Source organism: Rhinoderma darwinii, chromosome 13 (genome assembly GCF_050947455.1).
Source record: "Rhinoderma darwinii isolate aRhiDar2 chromosome 13, aRhiDar2.hap1, whole genome shotgun sequence".
Lineage (NCBI taxonomy): Eukaryota > Metazoa > Chordata > Amphibia > Anura > Rhinodermatidae > Rhinoderma > Rhinoderma darwinii.
Window position 1 is genome coordinate 51,286,890 of NC_134699.1, and position 12,005 is coordinate 51,298,894.

Consider the following 12,005-nt stretch of genomic DNA (forward strand, 5'->3'; position numbering starts at 1 on the left):
TGGAGGTCGCGTGGGGGATGGGGGATCCATAGAGCGAACAAGACGATCGAGGTGGTCCCACAGATGCTCAATTGGGTTCAAGTCTGGCGAATTAGGGGGCCAGGGAAGTACTTGGAAGTCTTGGTTGTGCTCTTACAACCACTGTCAGACATTTCTAGCTGTGTGACATGTCGCATTGTCTTCCTGGAGGATTCCATCTACCCCAGTACGTATGGGTGAACGCGATCTGCAACGATGGATTCATACCCAAATTGGTTCAGAGCCTTCCACATGGATGAGTGGCCCAGAGAATGCCATGAAAAAGTTCCCCAGACCATAACACTGCCGCCACCAGCTTGTGTTCTTCCAGCAATGGTTGCAGGGTGTTTGTTCCCTGATGTTTCTCGCCTGACACGCCAACGTCCATCCGTTCAATGAATCAGAATATATGACTCATCGAGAAGGCAGCCCATTGCCAATCATCAGTGATTCCGATACTGCCCTGCAAATTGAAGCATTTTTTTCCGATGCCCCTTTGTTATCACATGAGCAGTGACCATCCGTCTTTTTCGGAGCCCCATACGCAGTAGGGTTCAGTGAAACGGTTTATTTTCATGGTAAGCTGCTCCACTGTAGCGTGTCGTTCAGCCCTTGCACATCTTCGTAGCTGACGTTAACCTAACATGATTGGCACGTGGTGCTCCACAGTGTCCACGTCGGTCATTCCCAATGTTGCCATTTGTCCACTCAGTGCTGTACACTTTCACCACAGCAGCATGTGAACAGTTCCCAAACTGCGCTGTGTGAGAAATCCCGCCACCCTTGGCCCGAAAGTCAATAATCCCTTTTTTGCAACTCTAATAAATCCCCCTTTTTACCCATGGCAACAACGAGTGATATGTGATCAGACAGCTTATCGCACACCTTATAAACACACCAAACCCACGACACATCACTTCCTTCATGGGCTACGCGCTACCGACGTTGAAAGTAGGAGGATCTCATAATAATGTGACTCGACTGTGTATGTATATATATATATACACACACACAAAATATATATATATATTTATATGCTGTATATATATGTATACATATATATGTATATATATATATATATATATATATATACATATATACATATACATATATATGTATATATAGAACCTGATTTAAAAAATATGACATTTTGTGATGATATGGTCCCTTTAAGGGTTACATGATGAAACAGCATTGCCTGCTATTCATAGTAAAAAAATTTGCAACCATGGTAAAAAAAAACATATGTGGCAATTTTACCACCACACTTGGGCAATGCTGCGGAGATCTAGCACAGTGCAGAAGTGCAGTGGAGAGATGTGCTAGATAATATCTGTACTAGAGATTCATGGCTTTGAGAGACGTTTGTTGACATTTGGCTGCGCTCCAGAGCTGCTCAGGAAATGGGCCAGTCCCTGTGACAAGCAGTAATGAGTCGTATCATCCGCAACGGCTTTTAAATAAACAGAACTCTTTTATGTGATCCCTGCATTACGTCTCGGCTGATATTATTTCACTGCTTATACCAGATCTTAGGCATAGGTAGAAGTTGTAGAAGGGGCTCAATGTATGGAGACACTAGTGGCGTTGAAATCCAGGGTACAGAGTTTGTAATCGAATCTAGGTCCCTGTGCCTTCCGCTTACAGGGACACATTAAGATCCCTTTACTGTGCAGATGAGTTGCCTTAAAGGGTCAGTTCACACGTTGCGTAAATACTGCAAATTTTCCACATCAGATTTTGTTATACAGTAGCAGCAAAGTAGATGAGATTTGAACAAATCTCATCCACACGCCACGTAGATGATAAGCAAAAAAAAAACGCGCAGAAATTGACCTGCGCTGCGTTTTTTTAATCCGCAGCATGTCAATTGTATTTGCGTAGTCGCTGCTTTTCTGTTGCAGGTTTTCGCCATTGACTTCACTGGCGAGGTAAAACCCGCAACAAATAGCAGATGTTGCAACTCAGGAAAAAAAAAATCTTATACTTACTCAGAATTCTGTGCTTCTTCATACAGGCCGTCCTCCTGGGATGACGTTTCATCCCTGAGATGTTTCATCACATGGGATGAAACGTTAACCCAGGAGGCCGGCCTGGATGAAGAAGCACAGAATTCTGGACAAGTATACCCAGGGGATGGCCTGGAGGACGGCAGAGGGACGCGTTTTCCGCAGTGGACATTCCAGTCGAAAAACTGCACCACTCTGGAATTCCCTGCGGCGCCCAGGGCGGATAAGCTGTGTGTTTTTACGCAGCATATCCGCCCTGCGTGAACATAGCCAAAAGATTGTTTTTGGGCTTTTCCTGGCCAGAACTTGGCAGAGCTCTAAATGTTCAATGAAACTTTAATGAGATGACCACCAAAAATTTTATTGAAAAAGGCCTTCTAGAGAAGTGAACAAGAAGTTTGAAGAAAGATTGCAGTTTTCGGAACACGGCACCTGACCAGTAAGTAATCAAATCGATGTATAAGATTTGCAGTATTTTTATTTTTATAAAAGACACTACGCGTTTCAGGATCGGACAGGTCCCTTCCTCAGGTTATAACTGCAATCTTTCCTCAAACTTCTTGTTTTCGTCTTCCCGGGTATAGAGGTTTTCACCCGTGGGATAGCAGCGGGTGGCAGCCGACACTGCAAAAAAAGATCGTCTTCAGTATCCATGCAAAGCAGTAGCATTGTGCCTACACTCACACAACGCTATTAGGTGAGTAACCTAACTCACTTTCTATTACTGTTGTAATTAATTCGATACAGTATTACCTTAGAGGAGCGCCGTTGTCCCCCCCCCCCTTTTTTTCCCTCTTTACACATATTCTAGAGAAGTGGGCCTCTATTAAAACCATAGCTATAGTATAAGACGGAATTAAAAACCTGACAAAAAAAATCTGGTCTAGTTAAAAAAAAAAAAAAAAACAAATCTTATTCACTGTATGATGAAGAAATTCAATATACATTAGGCCTTATTAAAAGAGTTTAAGAAAAAATCTGGCCAGTCAATGGAAATATTCTTAATTTAAGTTCACATACAAAGTGACAGCATAAATCTAAATTGAAACACAAAGTATATTAAAAGATTGCAGAATTTTGTATTAAACACTAAATAAAGCTTTGTTTATATAAAAATGTAGATTATTCATTTTTTTTTAAATAATGCCGTAATGGGTTTCCATTTCTAATTCGGTTCATGAGCCCAGATCATTTTAAAATAGCATTGGAAGTATTTTTTTACTATTAGAAAGTAAAAAAAATCTGAATCAAAGTAAAAAAAATAATAAATATGCAGAAGACCTCATACATTTACTTACAGTACATTTTCATATGTATATTTCACAGCCACCCAAGGAATGATGAATAAAATAGGAGCCCCTGCAAAAAAAGATAATGGGATATAATATGCAATATTAACCCCAAAAGGATGAATCAAAGATTTTTTTTTATTCATAAGGAAACAGAGATTAAAGGGGCAGCGTTCCCAAATGCGATCTCCTGATTTAATATAGAGACGTATAAGAAAAAGATCCCATTGGCGGAGATCATGAGTTTGGACTTCCTCCAATTTTCCAAGCTTGTTTCCCTCCCTTTCCATCTCTTGTAGGAGAGATGTCTGGCATGATCCTCAGGCTAGCCACCCTGCCTCTATTGTCATGTTAAATGTGGCGAAGAGAGCCCTGCGCAGGTTGAAGGGGAATAGGACTGGACATAAAACCATAAAAACCTGCAGAAATTCACCACCTTTTCTTTGTGAATCCTTCAGCAGAACACAGACACCATTATGGCAGCCTTTATTCTGCAGGTGGAATGTTATAATAGGTATATATCAGAGAATTGCTGATTGTGCAATTGTGTTGTGGGACCCAGCTGAAGAATCGGTAATCCAGGGTGAATTGCTATATGGCTAACTTAAATTTCTCCAGGATTATTTCATCTAAATCGTAGAATACGTGGTCAAAAGTATGTGCACCCCTTTTAATTAAGGGGTTTAGTTTGAACTAGCAATCCTTGCTAACAAATTCATAAAATCATGCATACAGCCATGCAATCTTCATATGAAAACATTAGCAGTAGAATGGGTCATACTGAAGAGCTCAGTGACCTTCAATGTGGCACTGTCACGGGTTGTGACTTTCCAGTAAGTTCATCAAATGTCTGACCTGCTAAGGCTTCCTGGGTTTGTACGTTTTATGAATTGGAAAGTTAAAGAAGTCCAATAACTCAACGAAATAGCCGTTTCCGTTTCATGGACTGGATTTCCATGGGAAGCGCAGAAGCCTAAAATAGCCATTTGCAATACAAAGCATTGGCTAGAGTGGTGTAATGCAGCGGTGGGATGCAGCCGGATCTCCTGAACCGTTTATTGAAACAACAACCGGTTCAGAGTACTTGGAAGAAGTGGTATGCCACCCCGGTCCCCCATGGATTCAATTGTATCCGCGTCCTTAAGATGGTGCAAGGTACCTGAAGCCGTGTTCGACTCCCTATACTGCTGTATGTGGCCTTCTTTGCGACACACGCAACACAATGACATCATCATGCCTGCTCCATTCCGCAACAGAGTGGCTTGAAGAAGCCAAGCCTTCCCTGTGTGGCAGAGGCGTGGGATCGTTGGCAGGTAAATATTCCCAAATGGGGGACTTTTAATTGAGGGGCAAATTGAAGAAAACTTTTTTTATTAAGGGTTTCATATTGTGGGGCATATTTTTATTCAGGGACACTGTGTGGGGCATATTTTTATTCAGGATTACATTATAAGGTATTTTTTATTCATTGGCACAGTGTGGGGCATATTTTTATTTTTTATGCATGTGCACAATGTGAGGCATATTTATATTCAGGGTTACAGTGTTAGGTATACATTTATTTATAGGCACAGAGTGGGCATATTTTTATTCCGGGTTACAGTGTAAGGCATACATTTATTCATTGGCATACTGTAGGGCATATTTTTTCTTTGATGGACACAGTGTGAAATATACATTTATTCAGGGGCATAGAGTGGGGCATATTTATTTAGGGGGCACTATATGTGACATTGTTATTTTCAGAGGCGCAGTGTGAGGAGCAGAAGATATCTGGGCAGTAAACTCTGCAGAGACGAGTAATGTCCAGGATACGTGGGTATGACTGTCAGAAGGAGAAGAAAAAAGAACGACTTGATTCAAGGAAGACATCACCTGTGAGTCACTGAATGCCAATATATTATATATATAACCACAATAAACACTTATGTTATCACGACTGACAGTATACCAGGTAATGCTTAAAGACCAGTTGCATCTAAAATCAGGATTGCTTGTAAATAAAAGCCCTTAAGTCATCTTCTGCCAGGGTGTTAAAAATACTATAAACTCCTTGGTGTCGCAGCCATTTTTTTGATTTTCCTTTTAGTTTTTTCCTCTCTCTTTTTCTTAAAGCCATAACGTTTAAATTTTTTTCATCAACATAGCCATATGCGTGTTTGGTATTTGTGGGAAGAGTTGTAGTTTTTACTGTCACAATTCAAAGTACCCAATAATATACTGGGAAACTGGGGTGGGATTGGAAAAAAATATGTGAATCCTGCATAGTTTTTTGGGTTTTGTTATGGCATTCACTAAATACTATTTATTCTGCAGGTCAATATGATTACGACGGTACCAAATTTATATAGTTATTTTTTCTTATGACGTACTACTACTTTTTTTAAAAAATATCTCTTTTGTGTCACCGTTTTCTGAGACCCATAACTTTTTTATTTTACTGTTGATGGAGCAATATGGCTTATTTTTTGCGGGCCAATCTGTAGTTTTTATTGGTACTATTTTGGGGTCTGTATGTCTTTTTGATAATTTTATTACATTTTTTTGGGGGAAGCAAGGTGATCAAATAGATGACAGAAGGTTACCACATAGGAACGGCATTAGTACTCTTCAATTCTGACTTTTTTTTTTGCAAATCTCTTTTTATGGAACGTGAAAGTAACATACAATGAAATGACATTCTGACCCTAGCAGCATTATGATCTTGGAGGACGTAGGTCTATAGCTCTCTTGAATGACCTCCTTACTCACCCCATCCGATGCAAACGTACAAAGCAAAGTAACTTCTCTCTGAGAACACAGCTAAGACCAGCAGGTTGTGTAGATATATCCCCTCCACCAGCAGCCAGCAGTAATTAGCAATGATTCCATATTGCATGAGAACAGTAGCAGCTCGACACCCAGCCTGTGAATGTATGGGTAAGGGGTGGAAGAAAAAAGAAATGTTATAGAGATAAATGGAGAAAACATGAGAACTAACAATCATAAGTGATGGCTTAGGCTTCGTTCACACCTGCGTCGGTGTGTTCCGTCGTTCTGCTCTGTCAGAGCGGACACCGCCGGCGGCCGACGAAACCCATTGACTTTAATGGGTCCAGTGAGCTTTCCGTCGGGGTGTCCATGATTTTACCGTTGAAAATAAAGCGGCATGCTCTGCTATTGTCTCCCATAATCTCTGCCGGATCTGCGACGTAGACCCTTAATGGAGCCTCCAATGCATGTGTGAACGAAGCCTTGCATGTGAAGCAGGAAAAGTTCTACAGGAACTTTTTTGTTTGGGCATTCTGAGGCAGCTTACCATGGTGTTGAATCAAAGAAGTATTAAGGGGTCTATGATCAATACTTTCTGCCTGGTGTGTTACCACACTGAAGGGAGGGGATCACTCCAATCATCTCCCATGACTTAATCCACCACTGATCAGAGGTAATTTGCTAAACAATAGGGTGGACAATATTTAAGCTTGTTCCCTAAAAATTTACCTTTGAAAAGATTTTAATACTGCAGATGTGATGAGGGATTGCGAGGACCTACCCTGCTGTCCGGATCATGCAATACAGCTTTGAGCTGATCAGCCGGGTTATATCTGGCAGTCTGGTTGCTAGGGATACACTGCTTAAAGATGGATACTACTGGCCGCGCCAATCCAGTACTGAAACGTTTTCGAGAGACTTGATAGGAAACAGTGCCCAACAGCTACAGCCTTCATATAAGGTTGTCAGGCAGAGTCCCCGTAGCAACCAGTCTGGTTCAGACTTCATAGGTCTACAGCTCAAGAATCTTTGTATAAAACAAGGCCAAGAGTTGGGTCTGATTACATGTATACGGTATATAGAATGACTTCACACGTCATATAACCTTCTCACCTCACTGCTGAGCCAGACATGTAGGTATTCCTCATCAATTTTCTCACTGTAGCGAGTCTTCAGCATGGTGTCAATCACTAGAACTGACACTCCCCTCAGAATGAATGAGATGAACAGGTTGATGTGAATGTAATTCCTCATACAGTGGAGTTTACTGCAAGAAATGGAAGTGTGGGTAGTGTTAAGGCTGATATACTAAGTTATTCAACCTGGCAGAAATGTGCTCCCTGTTGTGTATAGTAGAAAGGTGATCACAGATACCAGATATTTGTGAGCAGATCCTTCAGATTCTGGCAAATCTGACTAAGATTGTTGTGATCTGACGATCAAACTTTATATGACTTTAGCAGTCGGTACCATCTCTTTTTGGTGGATTGTTTGTATGACCTGACCGGCCATTCACTTTCTGTCTTATGTATATGGCCATCTTAACGGGGTTGAGGAGTTATTATAGATTAGATTTGTGTAATTTCTATGATGGGTCATAAACATGAGATTGTCCGCAGATCCCACCAAATTGGTTGGATTTGCCAGCAAATATCTAATGTCAGACAACAACTATCAGCCCTGGTTTTCTCATAAACATTCATGTGCAGATCGATCAACCATGGATGTTATTTCATTAGGGGAGGGAGATAAGTGCCTGCCAGCGGAAACAATAAAATTGGATTGGCTAAAACTTGTCAGATCCTTGTCGCATCCCCAGCGGAGACATCAGGGGAGAATTAGACAGCCCCATAAACATAGGACTGTTAGTAAATTCCGTAAAAATTGGCAAGATCCGCCTTGAAAAGTCTAATGTCTATGGCCAGATCTAGGCGTAAAGATCCACAGATGAGAGATTAGTAATATAATTGGATTTGTGAAGATTTTATTGGAAAAAAACGAATAGGAGCCAGTAGATGTGTTCTCATAACAGCCACCTACCTGAATCCCACAAGGATAGCAAGTGCCAGTATGAGTGCCCCCACAGACAAAGAATATCCTACAGTGTACATGATCTTAAAGCTTTCATATGCCTTGGCAAACCTTTCCTGTAAGTTAAAGACAACAGGTCTGTTATATATAACAAAGTCAAAAGGGCAAGCTTAAATTCACAATTCACAAAAACACCAGTAAGGGCCTGTTCCCATCCCCGTCACCCTACCATTCATGGGTTCTGTTAGACCTTTCCCTCAGAGGAACCCATGCCTTTCGTTTGCATTACCATTGATTTCAATGGTAATGCTTACATAGTTACATAGTTACATAGTTACATAGTTACATAGTTACATAGTTAGTACGGCTGAAAAAAGACACATGTCCATCAAGTTCAACCAAGGGAAGGGAAAAGGGAAGGAAAAATTTCTACACATAGGAGCTAATATTTTTTTGTTCTAGGAAATTATCTAACCCTTTTTTAAAGCCATCTACTGTCCCTGCTGTGACCAGCTCCTGCGGTAGACTATTCCATAGATTCACAGTTCTCACTGTAAAGAAGCCTTGTCGCCTCTGCAGCTTGAACCTTTTTTTCTCCAGACGGAGGGAGTGCCCCCTTGTTTTTTGAGGGGGTTTTACAAGGAACAGGATTTCACCATATTTTTTGTATGTGCCATTAATATATTTATATAAGTTAATCATGTCCCCCCTTAGTTGTCTTTTTTCAAGGCTAAATAGGTTTAATTCTTTCAATCTTTCCTCATAACTTAAATTCTCCATGCCCCTAATTAGCTTCGTTGCTCTTCTTTGTATTTTTTCCAACTCCAGGGCATCCTTTCTATGAACTGGAGCCCAGAACTGGACTGCATATTCTAGATGAGGCCTCACTAATGCTTTGTAAAGTGGTAATATTACATCCCTGTCCCGCGAGTCCATGCCTCTTTTAATACACCACAATATCCTGCTGGCCTTTGAAGCAGCTGATTGACACTGCATGCTGTTATTGAGTTTATGATTTACAAGTACACCCAGATCCTTCTCAACAAGTGAATCCGCCAGTATAGCTCCCCCTAGGACATATGATGCATGCAGGTTGTTGGTACCCAGATGCATAACTTTACATTTATCTACATTAAACTTCATCTGCCAAGTGGACGCCCAAACACTTAGTTTGTTTAAATCTGCCTGTAATTCATGAACATCTTCCATAGTCTGAACTATATTACATAGCTTGGTGTCATCTGCAAAAATAGAAATAGTGCTATTAATCCCATCCTCTATATCATTAATAAATAAGTTGAATAATAGTGGTCCCAGCACTGAACCCTGGGGTACACCACTTATTACCGGGGACCATTCAGAGTAGGAATCATTGACCACAACTCTCTGGATACGGTCCTTGAGCCAATTCTCAATCCAATTACAACCTATAGTCCTTAATTTACCCATTAGGCGTCTATGGGGGACAGTGTCAAATGCCTTTGCAAAGTCCAAAAACACTAAATCCACAGCGGCCCCTCTGTCTAGACTTCTGCTCACCTCTTCATAAAAACAGATTAGGTTAGTTTGACAACTTCTGTCCTTAGTAAAACCGTGCTGGCTGTCACTTATAATGCTATTTATTGTCACATAATCCTGTATATAGTCCCTCAATAGCCCCTCAAACATTTTCCACACGATGGCTGTTAAGCTTACTGGTCTATAATTACCTGGGGAAGACCTAGAGCCCTTTTTGAAAATAGGCACCACATTTGCCCTGCGCCAGTCCCTTGGCACTATACCAGTCACTAGAGATTCTCTGAATATTATGAAAAGGGGGACAGAAATAACTGAACTAAGCTCTTTAAGAATTCTAGGGTGTAACCCATCTGGTCCCGGGGCCTTGTGCACATTTATTTTATTTAATTTAGCTTGGACCATATCTACATTCATCCAATTCAGTATATCAACTGATATATTAACAGCACTGGCACCCGCTACATCAGCTGCTCCTTCTTCAGTTGTATATACAGAGCTAAAGAACCCATTTAATAACTCTGCCTTCTCTTGATCCCCTGTGACCAACTCCCCATTACCACTATCTAGGGGTCCTACATGTTCAGACCTGGGCTTTTTTGCATTTATATGCTTGAAGAATTTTTTAGGATTTGTTTTACTATCCTTGGCCACCTGCCTTTCATTTTGTATTTTTGCTAATTTTATTACATTTTTACAGATTTTATTAAGCTCTTTATATTTTACAAAGGCTGCAGCTGTACCCTCAGATTTGTATTTTTTAAATGCCCTTTTTTTGTCATGTATTGCCCCTTTCACAGAAGGTGTAAGCCATGTGGGGTTTAATTTGAGTCGTTTATACTTGTTACCTATAGGAATACATTTTGCACTATAATAACTCAAAGTAGATTTGAAAATCTCCCATTTATCATTTGTTCCATTATTTGACATTAGTTCTTCCCAGTCTATGTCCTGAATTGCAGCCCTCATCCTGGGGAAATTGGCTTTCTTAAAATTAAATGTTTTTGCCCTCCCAGCCTGCGTTTGTTTTTTACAGTATAGGTAAAATGTAACTATATTGTGATCACTGTTACCGAGGTTTTCACGAACATTGACATTCCCAACATTTGCTTCCATTGCAAATGGTTTCCGTTTGTTTCCTGTCCGTAAGGTTTCCGGGTTTTTTAGCAGAAACAATAGCTTAGTCGACTACGCTATTGCTTCCGCGGAGGAAATGGAAACCTTACAGAACGGAAACAAACGGAAACCAATTGCAACGGATGTATTACCATTGGAATCAATGGTAATGCCAACGTAAGCTATGGTTTCTGTTTTGCTTTCCGTTCTTGGGTTCCTCCGACGGAAAGGTCTAACGCAACCCATAAACGGAAGGGTGGTGCTGATGTGAATGCACCCTTCATTCCACTAACATGAAGTTGCAGTGTCTACCACAAGTGTTTATGGAATCATTCAGACGTTGCTTAGGTCTGCAACCTTAGTCATTGACATCAATTAGCCAATAACACGATCTGTTAGAAAGGACAACCACCATATCAGTCTGTATCCCTCTGTGTTCTTGTAGTTCTTTTGCTGTACCCGATCTTTTTTGGGCTGTCTATTTATCTGCCTTGTGCTGATTGGTCAGCATCAGGGGCAGGGAAGCTAGCTCCACCCCATTGGCTAATTAAGCAAAATAGCCTATAAGGAGCCAACACAACAGTGGGTCATATCTATGGAACGGAATGTCCATGGAAAAAAAAAAAACAGCGCCAGAATCAGGGAGACAGCGCTATTCAGTTTACCAGTTCAACTTATATAACCTAGTGAAAGGTCTGCTTCATCTCAGAAAATATACATCAGAAAAGAACAGCTGCATTATAGTTCCATTTGTGGACAACCGTCTATTCAGTCATTTATTGATTCAGAGGAAAACCCATAGATATAGTGTTTTGACATCAGCTTAATATAAGGGCTATAGAAGGTGGCCAACTACTGTGTTTGACTGCTCTTGATGGCAGGTAGGTCCAAGCACAAGGGGACAATGGACAATGAACACATTAGACCTACCAGCGCCCTTTCTTCCTTGCCATAAATTAAGCTCTAAGGTCAGGAAGATTTATTTGTCTCCAAATGTCATACTATAGTCACTGTAATTTCAGATTTTAGGCATTAATGCCTACTGTCTATAGGTATCAGTATTTTATAAGCAAAATGTTTATCTGCCATAAAGTTTATTGGGACCCTCTTACAGAAGCTTTCTCGTTACAAAGCCAGTAGAAGAACAATTCTGCGTTCTTCAAGAATTGCTTGTTTATATCTACCTTTTCTGACTTAACAACAGCAGGATGTAACAACTCAAACACTTAGTTTTTTGGCAGACTCAGGACCCAGCCTAAAGCTCATGGGTGGGAAT

At 40.6% G+C, this 12,005-nt stretch overlaps 1 protein-coding gene across 2 annotated transcripts in view; it reads right to left on the reverse strand.

Moving 5' to 3' along the window:
* The window catches only part of GCGR (glucagon receptor), a 56,093-nt gene that overhangs the window by 12,093 nt on the left and 31,995 nt on the right, over positions 1 to 12,005 (reverse strand). For both annotated transcript variants that reach the window (XM_075846688.1, XM_075846687.1), the window contains exons 6-9: positions 8,108 to 8,214; positions 7,181 to 7,334; positions 6,068 to 6,221; positions 3,326 to 3,386 (exon numbers count right to left, since the gene is read on the reverse strand). In XM_075846688.1, coding sequence (XP_075702803.1) covers positions 3,326 to 3,386; positions 6,068 to 6,221; positions 7,181 to 7,334; positions 8,108 to 8,214 — 476 coding nt within the window. The remainder of the gene's footprint in view (positions 1 to 3,325; positions 3,387 to 6,067; positions 6,222 to 7,180; positions 7,335 to 8,107; positions 8,215 to 12,005) is intronic.